Source organism: Volvox carteri (assembly GCF_000143455.1).
Source record: "Volvox carteri f. nagariensis unplaced genomic scaffold VOLCAscaffold_1, whole genome shotgun sequence".
Lineage (NCBI taxonomy): Eukaryota > Viridiplantae > Chlorophyta > Chlorophyceae > Chlamydomonadales > Volvocaceae > Volvox > Volvox carteri.
Window position 1 is genome coordinate 1,267,665 of NW_003307545.1, and position 13,793 is coordinate 1,281,457.

At 58.1% G+C, this 13,793-nt stretch overlaps 2 protein-coding genes across 2 annotated transcripts; one reads left to right on the forward strand and one right to left on the reverse strand.

The window, feature by feature from the left end:
- Positions 1–2,780: 2,780 nt before the first annotated feature.
- VOLCADRAFT_102655 (uncharacterized protein) lies at positions 2,781–8,239 on the reverse strand (the record flags this gene model as incomplete). The annotated part of the gene is made up of 8 exons (XM_002945998.1): positions 2,781–4,352; positions 4,770–5,264; positions 5,713–5,784; positions 6,199–6,279; positions 6,928–7,113; positions 7,412–7,472; positions 7,656–7,875; positions 8,206–8,239. 8 exons carry the CDS (start codon positions 8,237–8,239, stop codon positions 3,228–3,230), a joined length of 2,274 nt encoding a protein of 757 aa, XP_002946044.1. The 3' UTR covers positions 2,781–3,227.
- A 328-nt stretch (positions 8,240–8,567) lies between these two features.
- On the forward strand, positions 8,568–12,796 carry VOLCADRAFT_102656 (uncharacterized protein; the record flags this gene model as incomplete). The annotated part of the gene is made up of 10 exons (XM_002945638.1): positions 8,568–8,863; positions 8,967–9,350; positions 9,578–9,726; positions 10,125–10,310; positions 10,458–10,632; positions 11,106–11,211; positions 11,381–11,516; positions 11,803–11,983; positions 12,221–12,603; positions 12,698–12,796. Exons 1-10 carry the CDS (start codon positions 8,752–8,754, stop codon positions 12,794–12,796), a joined length of 1,911 nt encoding a protein of 636 aa, XP_002945684.1. The 5' UTR covers positions 8,568–8,751.
- Between the last annotated feature and the right edge of the window lie 997 nt (positions 12,797–13,793).

The window sequence follows — 13,793 nt, forward strand, 5'->3', positions numbered from 1 at the left end:
AAGCTGCCAGCCGCCTGTCGAGAACCGTGGCATAGCATTTGGCAATGGCGCATCCCACAGCTAGACCCCTGTAGTTGTCCTTGACCCTGGGGTCGCCTTTCTTAAATAACGGACTGAGAGACGCCACGCAAAACTGGTCAGGCACATCCCCTGTATCCCAAATGTGCTGGAAAAGGTCTCGAATCGCAGGGGCAATAACATTGACAGACACCCTGTCCTCGTCACCTTCACGAGGGATTCGCTTGGCATACTTGTAGCACTCGGCCGGAACCATACCCAGACCCGGGGAACGCCCATTAGACAGGGACGACAAAGCCGCCTCAACCTCTTCAAGAGTGAACGGACCATTCATAGTGTCGGCCATAGACCGTCTAGCATGCACCGGTTCGGAATCACGCCACGCCGCCCCGACTTGGGAGCCCGCACCGAGATTGATACAGTTGAGAATGGCACAGACACGGGCCTCCTGCACCTCATCGAAGGAGGCTGAGGCATTATAAAGGCGATCGAAGTAGTCCGTCCACTCCGACACGTCTTCCACATTGCATCTGGACGCTGGCTTACCGTTCAGACGTTGCCATAGGGTCTTCGCATCCCGTTTGCATGTAGCTATGAATGACTCCAAGGCTCGCAGCCGGTGATCCCGTCGCGCGTTACGCTTAGCACGATTAAACTGACGACGTAACTCTTGAAAACTCGTATGCCCCATAGCCGGGGCAGCACACCCCCACTTCATCACATCAGACCGATACTGCAACATGGCCTGCTTAGCCGCAGCACACTCATCATTCCACCACGCCGCCTTGCCGTTAGAAACCGGCCCGGGCCTGAAGGCATCACCGAAGCAACCCAGCAAAATCCGTTCGATAGTGTCCACCGCCTGGGTGACACCAATCTGGCCAGCACGCAGGGAATCCACAACCGCCCGGACACCAACCACAGGGGGGGCCTCCGGGTTGTAGAACATGTCTGTGTACCTGTGCGCCTCAGAGACAAGAAACGTCGGCTTGGGTTTACGCGTGGGTGGCCGGTCCGGCCTCCAAACCGACGCGAGGTGAAGGGACACGGGGTTATGATCACTCAAGCGGCGTTCTTCACGGTAAAAAGATTGCTGTGGCAGGACACGGAAGGAACGCACGCACGGGTACAAAGAAGGGGACGCAAGCACAAGGTCAATCATGCTGCCTCCCCCCCGGCTGGACTCGTATGTGAGCCTGCCCTCAGTGTCACCCGGTGCCCGCCCATTGAGAATGACAACCTCTGAAACCCGGCACAACTCGAGCAGTTTACGTCCAAACGCATTATGCTCCTGATCTAGCGACCGGCGGGGCACACCCAGCAGTGCTCTGTATGCCTCGCCGTCCACAAAAGGGCACCCGACCTCCTCTCCTAAATCGTCAAGATAGTCTAGGTCCGGGATGTCGGAGAGGTGGTTGGGCAGCCCCCCCACGCGCGCGTTCCAATCCCCCAGAAGCAGGATCCTCTCACCCGACTGGCGGAGGGCGCCCACGACGGTGGCCAGATGATCAAACACTTCGTCTGCTGCTTGTCCGTCAGACTCGTGTGCCCTCAGGGACGCGTGGTGTACCACCGACGCCCTGGGGGAGAAGTAGCATGCACCCACCAGGGTGCTATCCTGACCTGTTTGCTTGCCGCCCAAACGCAACCAAATAGACTCGCAGCCCGCAATATCCGTGTCAACCCTCAACAAAGTGACATCCCGGGCAATCGCGTCCCGGATATAAACAGACACACCCCCGTGCAGCCGGCCCGTCTGGGGCCCGGCTCCGCCTCTACAGGCTCGCTCAGCTACATGCAGTTGAAACCCTGGCAGGGCCAGGGCCTTGGCCGGCTTCCCGGCCTGCGCCGAACAGTGTGTTTCCGTAAATACTAGCACATCGTGGTCCTGGGCAATGCGGAGGAAAGATGGGTCGGTGAGCTTAGCTACCGACAAACCCCACACGTTCCAAAGCAAGACCCTGATGTCTTTAGCCTCACGACTCATAGCACTCTAGGCGGCGCTCCCCTCGCCAGCACCCTCTGTGGTCACGCGTCCATCGCTTGTGCCCGCCGCAGCCCCGTTCCCGGCCGGGGGCTGGGGCGGGGGGGGCGGAACGTCGGACACGTCGTACTTGGAGACCATGTAGTACATGCCGTCGGTGCGCTGGTACTCGATGTACGGGCCCAGCCACTTGGGTTTGCGGCCCTCGTCACGCAGCCGCAGGAACTGCGCGTTCCGAGCCTGCTTGAGCTGACGACCTGCCGGGGTGAGGTCATCCCGGAAGGTGATGCCGATATAACAGGCTGGGATTTGACTGATGAGTGTACATGCCTCTGTATGACGCGTCATTGTGAAAAATCCTGTTCATTCATGCTTCAGCGTTGTGTGTTGTGCGTTAAACAAGTTTCGTCAATGTGTCTGTAAAAGCGACAGGAAGCGAAAGGGGCGTCGTCTGGATTCGACCTTCTGCAGGTCCCATTGATATTATTCACGATGTGTATGCTGACCCCAACTTGACGTTACGGTATGTCGTACACGGGCGTGATGACGGCTTGACGGTTGTAGGCAAGAAGTACGAGTCCAAGTCGCGTAGGGGATACCCACCCCTAGGCGTGCGGAAGCGATTGATGTGCGCCCTGCGTATCGCCATCTAGGAAGCGGACGATGCTGTGCTGGTGGTGATGGTGCTGAGATGTAGATGTAAAATGGAACCTGAAGTGCACGCACAACGTAGGCAAACTCTACGTACGTTGCTGAGGGCACCGCCGTTCCGATGGAGCAGACGGAATGCATTTTGCACCTAGCCATACATAGCCAGGATAAGAAAATATCAGCCTAACAAACTACTAGTCCTTTCCGCACGAGTGAGGTCTTCGTATGTGTTTGTTCTGACAGCCCAGTGTTATGCCAAACTGCTCCGGGTCACAATAACCCGGTTTTTCTTTTCGTCGTCGATCTTTGACTCGATCGGCATCGACATGTTTTGCAGCCTGAGAGCTGCGACGCGTGGTGTTTATGATTTTCCTCTTCAACAGCGCTGCCACTGCGTGAATGAAACATTTCGTCGATGCCACCGTTATCAAAAAACAAAGCTGTAGTCTTAACATGCGTAGCCCTCGGCCGCGTTCCATCAATTATCCCTCCCCACAATTGTCGGTTCCCCACGTCCACTGTTTTAATGTCGTTATGTAAGCCCTATTCCCCCGACAAAACCAGCTCTAGCGTGTTATTGCCCTACGCTGCTGGCCAGCCGCGTGACCAGCGTATGCTCGCCCAGACCGGCACGCCGCAGCGCCGCCACCAGCCGCTGCCGTACCGCCGCCGGCGCCGTCGCCACCTCCCCAGTGGCGACAGTTGTATCATCCGCGAGCAGCTTGTCCGACAGCGCGCGGAGCATTGCCAAGCCGCCGTCCTCTGGCAATGGCCATTCCGCCACTGCACGAACCAGGTGGAACAGCGCCTTGCCGGTAAGGAGAGGCGCCTCGCCGCAATCCAATAGCGACCGAATGCGTGCGTGTGCCGCCGCCAACAGCGCCGGTCCCGGTACGACCGCAACGCCGGCGGCACCGGGGCTTCCACCGGTTTCCGCCGCCTCCGCCGCCAAGGCGGCGTTGTGGAATGCACCTAGCAATCGGCTCAGCGTCGTGCCGTCCATGCGCGGCACCTCCGGCGCCGCCGACGACGACACCTGCTGCCAGAAGGCTGGGTCTGCATAGCCCATCAGGCCCAACCCCAGCGCTGCTGAGGCAAACTTGGACGCTCCGAAACCAGAAACACCGCGTAACACCAACAGATCCGCCAAGAGCCTTGGCAATGTGCCGTACGAGTGCCTCTGCCATGCAGTTGGCGTCGCCGCCGTCTTGGCGCTACCTGCTGTTGCGGCTGCTGCTGCCGCCGCCGCCGCCGCCACGGTCTTCGTGTGCAGCTCTGCCAATGCGATGATCAGATGGGAAGCGTCTGATGCGTTGAGAGCGGGAACCCGAGCCGTCAGCAGACCGCATAGCACCGGCACCGCCTTGGCCGCGGCGCTCGCTTGGGCGGCGGCGCCGCCGCTACCAGCGTCCTTCGCCGCCGCCAACTTCAGCGCGGCAATCAGTAAGTCTAGCTGAGTCGACACCTCAAGGCCCTCAACCTGCCGACCCAACGCATCCCACACCGCCTCCATTAGCCGCGCCTTGCCGCCGTCGACCGATGCGCCACCGGCCATGGCGTACGACCGGAGGACGCTGGCGGCGACGGCGGGCTGCAGCTCCGCCGCATGGCGCGCCGCCAAGCGCCCAGCTGCGGTCCAGGTGCCGGGATGTGTCTCCCGCGCCAGCGCCAGAGACATGCAAATGAAACGAAGGGCGGTCTGTAGGGGCACAGGCCACGCGAGCCCACATATTCCATGGGCAAACACACACAAGGACAAGTATATTGCAGAGCAGGGAACAACGGGCAGGAGCGGGCAAGGAACCCCGGGTGCTGGTAGCTTACGGGCCGTGCCATTGTCGAGGATGTGTCAAGAACAAATTGAGTGAGGACAGGGGGATGTAGGAGCATAACATCGCAGGCGGTGACGATCATGCAAGAGTAAGGGCAGCATGAGGCGCGTCCTACTTCATTCTCCTCTATCGCAGCCAAACCCCATCGCTCAACCCGCAAACCCATCCTCTCAATTTTTTTTCTTAATTCCCAACCCCTTCTCCCCACCCATCTACACCCATACATTCACCGGCAAGCAAAATCCACAAGCGAAACCCCTCTCTGGCCCCACACGGCCCCGCACCTGGGGCATCGAATCGTCCTCCACCTCCTCCACCCCACCATGGCGCCGACGCAGCGTTCCAGCGCCCCCGCCAGGAGGCTCCTCTCCCAGAGCCCGCAGCAGCTTCACCTCGGCAGCCGCCCGCAGCAATGGCCACAGCCGCGACCGCAGCACCTCCCCCACACCCCCTACTTCTTCTCCCTCCCCCTGCCCCTTGCCAACATCGCCATCATCAGCATCATTCCCCCCCGTAGCAACACCAGTAGTAGTAGAAGCAGCTGGCCGTTGCGGTCCCTGCTGTTGCTTTGCCAACTCCATCAACTTGGCCGTCGCAGACAGGAGCTTGGAGACCGCCTTGGCGTCCGCCTCCGCCGCAGCGGAACCGCCGTGGGGTCCGGCAGCGGCCAGGCGCGAGGCCACTGCCGTCAGCAGCGACCGCGGCGGCACCAGACCGCACGTGGCGAGGCCGACTAGCGCGTGAGCCAGGTTGGATGGGGCGCTGTTCGGGATGAGGGGCTGTGTTTTGTGGGGGAGAAGGGTTGTAGGGAAATGCGTAGCTGAGAAGTAGTAGTAGTAGTAGTAGTAGTAGTAGTTCATGTAATGATGTTGAATGGAATTCTGTCGTTTCTGAGGTCATTGTTACTTCGCAATTTGCGGGCGGGACACGTGCGGGGGGTTGATACATGCAAAGGCCAAGGGAAAACAGTGGTGGTCAGGTGAGGAAAGGAAGATAAACGGAAACACACAGGACCTGAGAGGAGGACACCCGTCGTCGCCGGGGGAAGATGCGTGCGTGCGTATGTGTGTAGAGGGGTGGGGAGGCTCAACAGGATGAGCGCGTGAACCATCATCACTAGGCGCATGTTGGCTTCTTGCTGGCCAGCCGGCCGGAAAACAGACAGACAGACAGACAGACAGGAAGGCAAATGCACGTGGTCGGGTGCCAAGGTAGGGACGACCTCACCTCCAGGCGTGTCACCAGCATCTCGGCCACACGACGTGCCAGGGCCTCGGGAGCCGCTGCCTCAGGGGTGTCCTTCGGCGCGGGGCGAGGGTAAGGAAGGGAGGGGGTAAGGAGGGGAGGGGGTAAGGAAGGGAGACGGTAAGGAGGGTAGGGGGTAGGGAGGGGAGACGGTAAGGAGGGGAGGCGAAGGCGAAGGGGTCGCGGTGGTGCAGCCGGGAAGAGGGCTTCATCACAACTTTACTACACATGCGAGGGGAGCCAAAACCACGTGAGTCAAAACACGCATGTGGCAGCTTTCGGGCCGAGAGAAGGTTCTAAAAGAGCACTGCTCTGCTTTCAACTTCTCCATCTCACATGCATACATACATGCATACATACATGCATACATACATGATTGCGTACATACATGCATACGCACGCACGTACATACGTACGTATCCAACCCAGGAGCCAGGTCCCTCCCCTTCCCTCCCTCCCGCTCCACACCCGCTTCAGTTGTGGCAGCCTGCCCAGCACGCTGCACACCATGTAGATGTCCAGGTCGTTGGCACATTCGCGGACCAACACCTGCCACACACATGCACACACACACACACACAGAGGCAGGAGTGGGACAACGACACAGTCAGCAGCAATAACAGCAACAGGAGCAGCAGCAGCAGCAGGAGCAGTGCCGCGGGCCATCGTAATGCCTTTCTCGTCATTACCCTACACCCCACAACAACATTCACATCTATCGCCCTCACCGCCACTGCATGGCATGTGTGCGCAAAGGCTGCAAGCGAGAACGTAGCCCGATTCATTAAGCTGTGTACCAGACATGACTCCTTCCTCGACCAGCACCCTAAGACCCCCCGCCCCCTGTACCCCATAAGGCCCAGCCAATCCTCCACTATCTCCTGCTTCATAAAGCTCCTTATTGTTTCTCCCCCGTTTTGTACCCTAAGCCCTCTCTCCGGAAGCACCTGCATCTCATAGGCCCATCAACCGGCACCGCACCGCACCGCAGCGCCTTTTGCCTTGGTGGAAATAATCAGGTCTCCTCACGTTTTGTACCCCCGTCCTCACTGGGGACATTCGTGGCGGGATCAGTGCTTCAGTGTGCCTGCATGGGAAGGCGGTTCCTTCCCACCTGCTCGACTTCCAGCCACGCGTCTCCCCCTCCCCCCCATCCTTCCCCTCACTCACCGCCCCTCCTCCACCCTCACAACCCACCTGCATCGCTCGTAGGTCCCGGCAGTCGTGCACCATGGACCGCAGCTCCAACAGCGCTTCATCCGCCTCGCTGCGACTCCTCCCTCCGCGGCCCCAACCGCCACCACTACCCCGCCGCTCCTGGTGTTCGCCTTCGCGCAGAATGTCCGCAGCTACCCGCGCATCCCGACCACTGTCGCGAAAGCGCTGTGCGGGATGGGCGTGTGCATATGGGGCCAACGTTACAAGGGGTTAGGTTTCGCTTGTATGTTCACTTTTCTCCGTGTCTGTAGCAGTTTGCTAAGGCGCAGGTCGAGCTCAGGCGAGCGGAGGAGGACGACAATGTCCCCACTCGGCGCCACAATAATGGTAATAGACCGCCCATGGGGGCCCCTCAGGCTTTTACACACGCTTCTATGAACTTGTAACTTAGCAACCCTCGGACGCTTCTCTCTGCCTCCGTTGCAGTGCGCTTTCGTAACTCTGCAGTCCTCATTCGCATTACCTGAAAATTGTCTCTGTTGACCACTTTTGCCTTGTTGTAGCGAGTTAGGTGGGAATCGAACCTGGGACCAGGGTCAGCAAGGCCGGAGGTCGCGTGGAGGTAAGGCAGATCTCCGACGCAAAAGATGGTTTTGCACGATCCCTTGGACAGTAGCCTCTGCTCCCCACTCAGGCTGTGTCCATGTGTGTATGCATGGACCAGCATATATCCCATAACCGCCACAAAACCATGCCGGCGACCTCACTTGTACAGTGTGTTTGACGTAGTAGAGATGCCCCGATAGAATAGCGCCGGCTGTAGCTGGGGAGCAAGTTTATGCCGTTCCTGCAACAGGATAGGGAGGCTGTGCCAGAGCGTGCCTTGAAATATTCCAGCTCCGAGATTACCAGACGAGATGCCGGCCTGGTCCCCGCAGCCACTGCAGGCGCTGATGCTGCAACACGGCTGGGCTGTCTCTGCCGCATCTTCAGCGGGAGACGGCCCACAGTGGGCTAGGCTTGTAACAGTACGGCACGGCTGCGATGTAAGCTGCTGTGGATGTACAGCATGGAAGAGGTGCGCAAGAGCGCCGCAAGCAGATCCGCTAGCCGCTCGGGAACCTACATTGCAACGAGTGGATTGAGTCTTCCCTGGTAAGAGGTGCGCGACACAATCAGATCACAGCTTCTGTGCCGAAAGCATTGATCAAGGACCACGGCAGAGCGAGACATCCACTGTAAAGTCCACCATATTGTATAATATACAAAGCATATTGGGTGTGGTCTTCCTAAATAAAACGATTGCAGCATACTCACAAGCAGCGTTTTCAAGTATAAAGGCGGATAACATTTGTTATCAACCCAGAAGCAGCTCTTTTGTTTGGGTTAAGCTACAGCGACTCAATCATGTGATCGCGGGCCACGGCAGTCGGTGGCTGCCGACAGCAGGCTGTGTTGGCTGCCCACCCGGGAAAAATGCGTTCTCTATCCTATTAATCTAAAAAAAACTACTTTGTATAACACGAGCTTTCATGATACAAGAAATATGTGAAAAGATTGTAGCTTATGCTGCGTAATGCTGGTTAGTTATCGTTCGTGCAAGTGCACGTACTTGGCGCAACCATCAAGCAAATGCCACAATTTGCGTCATATAAATTTGATGCTGCAATAATCGCCCGTCCTTTGCCCAGAGTTTTGGGCAGGACGCATCCGCTCATTCATACATTATAGCCGCCAAGCATACGTTTGCGAATGCACCTTTGCTCATGCTCAGACATGGATGAATATATTTCTATGCATAGTAAAATCTGCAAGGTCTTAGATTTCACCTGATTTGGTTGGTTTGGTGGAATCTCGGCGTAAATGGTTTGCCCAGCAAATTTTGCTTCCGGGCGTCGATGCCAAGTCCAATACACGGTGTGCAAGATTCGGCACATGAAATTGAATACAGTTGCATGGAGATTTGGAATAAACAGTAAGTCTTTGCTGTCTAAGTTTGGACATTTATGGCAGATGGTACGCCCAACCTCACGCCGCGGCAAGACCACTTCCCCACCTCAAACATCTCCTCCCCGCAGAGGATCTCGGACACCCCACGCACTCTGCGTGGCCGTTACCCGTCTCCACTGCCTGCTTACAGCGGTCCCTTCACACAGCCCGCGGCGTGGCTACCTGCAACTCCGCATCTGCCGCGGACGCTCTCCCCGGCGCCAGCACACCCGCAGTCTCCACCCTTGGAGTCGTAGGACCCTCCGAGTCCTCAGCCCTCCTGTCAACACCACCGGATTCCCATGCCGCTGCTGCCGCAGCGACCACCGCCGTCACCGCCTCCCGAACCCCAGCGGCAGTGGTCCTGGGTATTGAAAGCAGCTGTGACGACACGGGGGTGGCTGTGGTGGCCTCGGACGGCCGTGTTCTGGGCGAGGCCATCGCCACTCAGGCCCATGTGCACGCGCAGTGGGGTGAGTTGCTGCCTGCTGCCTTGCTGCGACTTCAAGGGCCCATGGGCGTTTCCTTCCATGCAGCCACGTTTCCTTCCATAACCGCCCCGAACAAGGACCCCCACCGAGCAGCCCAGCGCCGACAGGGAGACAGCGGAAAAGCAGTGGGCAAGGTTTTTTTAGGGGAGCGGACGTGTGCAAAAGATGTGATGTGAACCAGCTTAAAGCCGGTATTCCTGCGGATGTAGGTGGAGTGGTGCCCAATTTAGCTCGTGACGCACACGCGGCTGCTATCGACCGGACCGTGGATGCCGCACTAGCGGCGGCTGGACTGGAGCCCCGACAGCTGACGGCTGTGGCAGTTACCATCGGCCCAGGGCTGGGGCTGTGCTTGCGGGTGAGTGATGGGGCCTTATTGTCCCCTGTGTGTCGAGCGGTGGTGGTGATGGTGGTGGGCCTGCGGGCAACCACGCACCCAGCACGTGCCGCCATGCATTTGTGGGTCCACGCAACCTGCGAGTGAAAGGAAGAAATGTCTTCACGTATTTGCTTGCGTGTCAACAATGTCAAACTGAGTTGCGGGGTTGGGAGGAAATGGAAATGTTGTCCGTTGAATGGGCGGCCATGAGAGACAGGAGGAAGGTGAGAGAAAGAAAGGGCTATGCGGGCTGTGGGGTAAATGGTGTGTGATGCCGACCAAAGAGGGTCACAGCAATAGCAGTAAGCATGGAGGGGTGTCCTGGATCCAGTAGAAGATGAGACTGTTGGCTCCTTGGCGCTTGTCCACCGCCGCAGGTCGGCGTCGCCAAGGCGCGGCAACTGGCCCGCCAGTACGGCATCCCGCTGGTCTCCGTACATCACATGGAGGCTCATGCACTCGTATCGCGGCTCCCACCGGCCGCGGCGGCGGCGGCGCCGCCGGCAGTACGGATGGCGGCCACCCTTATGACGGCAGCAGCTGCGGCAGCGACCTGCGAGTCTGTGAGCTCGGCAGCTGCGCTGCCGTCACCGCAGCAGCAGCAGCAGCAACGCCATATCCTAATCGCAACACATGATGAACACCAGCCCTGCGCTGCCGCTGCCGCTGCCCCCGCCTGCAGCCATGCAGCAGTGCCGCCGCTTGCACAGGCGGCAGTCGCGGCGGGTATCGACACCGCGGCGGTGCGCGATGACATCAGTAACTTCGCTGCGGTGCCCTTTCCCTTTCTTTGCTTGCTGGTATCTGGCGGCCACAACCTTCTGGTGCTGGTTCGCGGGGTGGGAAAATATGTGCAGCTGGGGACGACGGTAGACGATGCACTGGGTGGGTAGCGTCGGGGCTGGGGAGGGCACCGGTGCTGTGAGGGAGTGGGGGATACTGTCGAGCAGCCTAAGGCCGCAAAGCTGTGCACACAGTTGTAATGCGATTGTAATATGAACGTTCGCCCACGCTTTGGAGTGGGTGGGTCAGCGGGCTAAGAAGTGAAAGAGAAGCGGCCCAAGCCAGGGGGCGTAAGTGCAGTTTATTTGTTCTTAGTGACACGACAGCTAGCTGTGTTGGGTTGGCTTGGAGTAGGCATGGGACCATCTCAGCGATTTTTTCGTGGCGCCTTGGGGTGTGAATCACCTGCACCAGCTGTTGCTGCTTATTGCTGGGCTGTTGTTGTTGCTGCTGTTGCTGTGGCAAGTTTGCTGGTTTGGCCGGGCCGGGCCTAGCCTGTCAGCTCTTCTGCTGGCTGCCCTTTTAATAACCCTCCATTATGGGGATTTGTGTGTACGTTTCCTTGTATACGGCAGGCGAAGCGTACGACAAGGTCGCTCGGCTGTTGAACCTGGAGCTGCGACCTCACGGCGGTGCGGCGCTGGAGGCTCTCGCCCGTGAAGGCGACCCGGGGGCGTTTAGGTAGGGTTTCGGAGCACGATCGCATGCCTTCCTTCATAAATGTGCACTATGCCTTTCATATGAAGTAATTTGTATGCTTTTAGGATTGTTTGCTCCTTGCCCATTTTTTACTTCCTTGCCTAAGGACCCATTTGCCTGTGTCGACGGTTTTCTTTTCCGCCATCCCAAGGTTCGCGGTTCCCATGCGCAAGCACGCCACCTGCGACTTTTCCTTTGCGGGTTTGAAAACCAACACCCGGCTCGCCATCGAGCAGCATCTCGACCCCCAGCGGACGTCCTGGATGACCCCGGATCAAGTCAACAAGGTGCGCTGTTGTGACGGGCGGTGCTCCGTGGCCTTCTCCATGTGGGTCATGGAACGAACACGTTGCGCACGTGAAACAATATCTGAAACAATTTATATCCTCTTCTGCACGATTTGAACACGATTGAACACGATTCCACAATGTAATGCATTACGAGCTGAGCACGGCTTATGAATGGTGTTTTTCCGGGGCATATGTCCCGGGCACGACCTGACCTGGTCCCTCATCGTCTCCTCGCCATCGTCCTCCTCATCCCTGCATCCATCCCGGCCCCATCCATCTCGAGCTCCAGGTCAAGGCCGACATTGCGGCGTCGTTCCAGTTCGTGGCGGTGACCCACCTAACGGAGAAAACCCGCAGAGGAGTGGGCTGGGCCCGGGAGCTGGTTCCGGAGCTGCGGCACCTGGTGGTTGCGGGCGGCGTGGCGTGCAACCAGGTGGTGAGGAAGAGCCTGCAGCAGCTGGCTGGTGAGTCCGGATCCAGAATCCGATTGTGTTTCAGTGAATTCTGACCGAATCCAGGATCGAATCCAGGATTTTAAGGTTTTTTACTTGCCAAATTGGCAAGCAGTAGAACTGTTCAATTATGTTTCGGGGCAGAAAATGAATACGAGGCGGATAAATGAAAACGATGTCGAGCTCACCTCACGGGCCCCTGATGCCGTTTGCCCACACCGCCCACACCGTTGTCACATGTGCCCGCAGAGTCTGAGGGCCTGGAGCTGGTCTTGCCCCCGGCCCGTTGGTGCACTGACAACGGCGTTATGGTAGCCTGGGCGGGCATTGAGCGCCTGGCGCAGGGCTGGGCGGAACCCCCGCCGCCGCCGCCGCCGCCGCCGTCATTGTCACAGCCAGTGGGGGTCATAGGGGCGGAGCACGAACAGACCACAGCAGCAGAATTCCGCTCCAGGTCCGAGAGGAATCAAGAAGCGTTAGGGACCAGTCCGGGTTCGGGGTTGGGTGCGGGAGCGGGAGTGGGGCCCGCGGTGGGGGTGGAGACGGAGTGGATCGAGCTGAAGCCTCGGTGGCCGCTGACTTCGGAGCTTCACCCTCGGACGGCGGCTGCCCAACTGGAGCTCCGGCGCTCGGTACGGCGAGTACGGATGCACACACCGCTCAGTGACCTGGTCCCCCCAGCTGTAGCAACATCTACTGCTGCTACTGCTACTGCTGTATCATCAGGCGGCCAGGGCACTACCAGCAGTAAATGGCCAGAAGCGGAGGGGAAAGGACAGATCGCCGAGGATGGTAGGTCAGCGGACGCAACAGCTGCAATGGTAACGGCATGAGGCGCTGGAGTGATGGCGGCTGCGGGCGTAGCAATTGGAATTGGGCATAGGGAAGGGACAGGAGTTGCCATGGGTAGGGAAGGAGGATGGAGTGGGCCAGGTGAAGGAAGGGACAGGAGGAGATGGGGCGGTGTGGGGGCGAGGACGGATTTCCTGGTTGGGAACGGCTCGGCCATGAAGCCTATCTAGGACCTGCACCTGGGGATCCCTGTGCTGTGCCGTTCTGAAAACGTCTTTCCCGTGTTGCTATGGCAGCTCTTAATAGTATGTAACGCGTTCGCATACGCATTACACGTGGCGCTCTTCTACACTTTGCTATGTGTTTTGGCATAAGTGGTGTTTCTCCTTCTTAAGTAAGCGCCATGACGTGTGGTTATGTTATGTAGCTAGGTAGCTGTGATGTGTACGGAAGCAAATAGCTGTGAAGTGTACATAAACGCATCTTTTGGATATAGTTTTTTGAGCTACGGCTGCTTCTGCTGCTGTTGCTGCTGATCAGCCAGCCAAACATGACTGCGCAAACTCACAACCACGCAGAACAACCACCAGAGGGTTTCTTCAGTGTTTTGGGGGCATGTCCATCAAAGCCCAGGGGCCATGGACCTAAAACCCTAATGCCATTTGTCTCTGAAGCAACAACTAATAATTCTTTGACAGGAGAAGAAGGACTGGTATGAAATGAGATAATTGTGATTCTTAGGTACTAGATACAAGTACAAAGCCTTCTCTAAAAGTGTAAAGGCGAATGTAAAATTTTAAGCTGTTAAAATTTCTAAAAATCAAATTTTCCACCTCCCCATGTCTCCACGCACTCTCCTACGTATGCACACCCCCGGCCATCAGTAGTATGCACGGCGGGGGTTACCCAGCGGGTTGGGGCGGTACTTGTTACCCAGCATCATGCGCTTGCGGTAAGCCTCGTACATGTCGTCTTCAGCGTTCGCCTCACCGTGGGCAGCCGCGCCCAGGCCGCGAGCCTCACCCGCTGC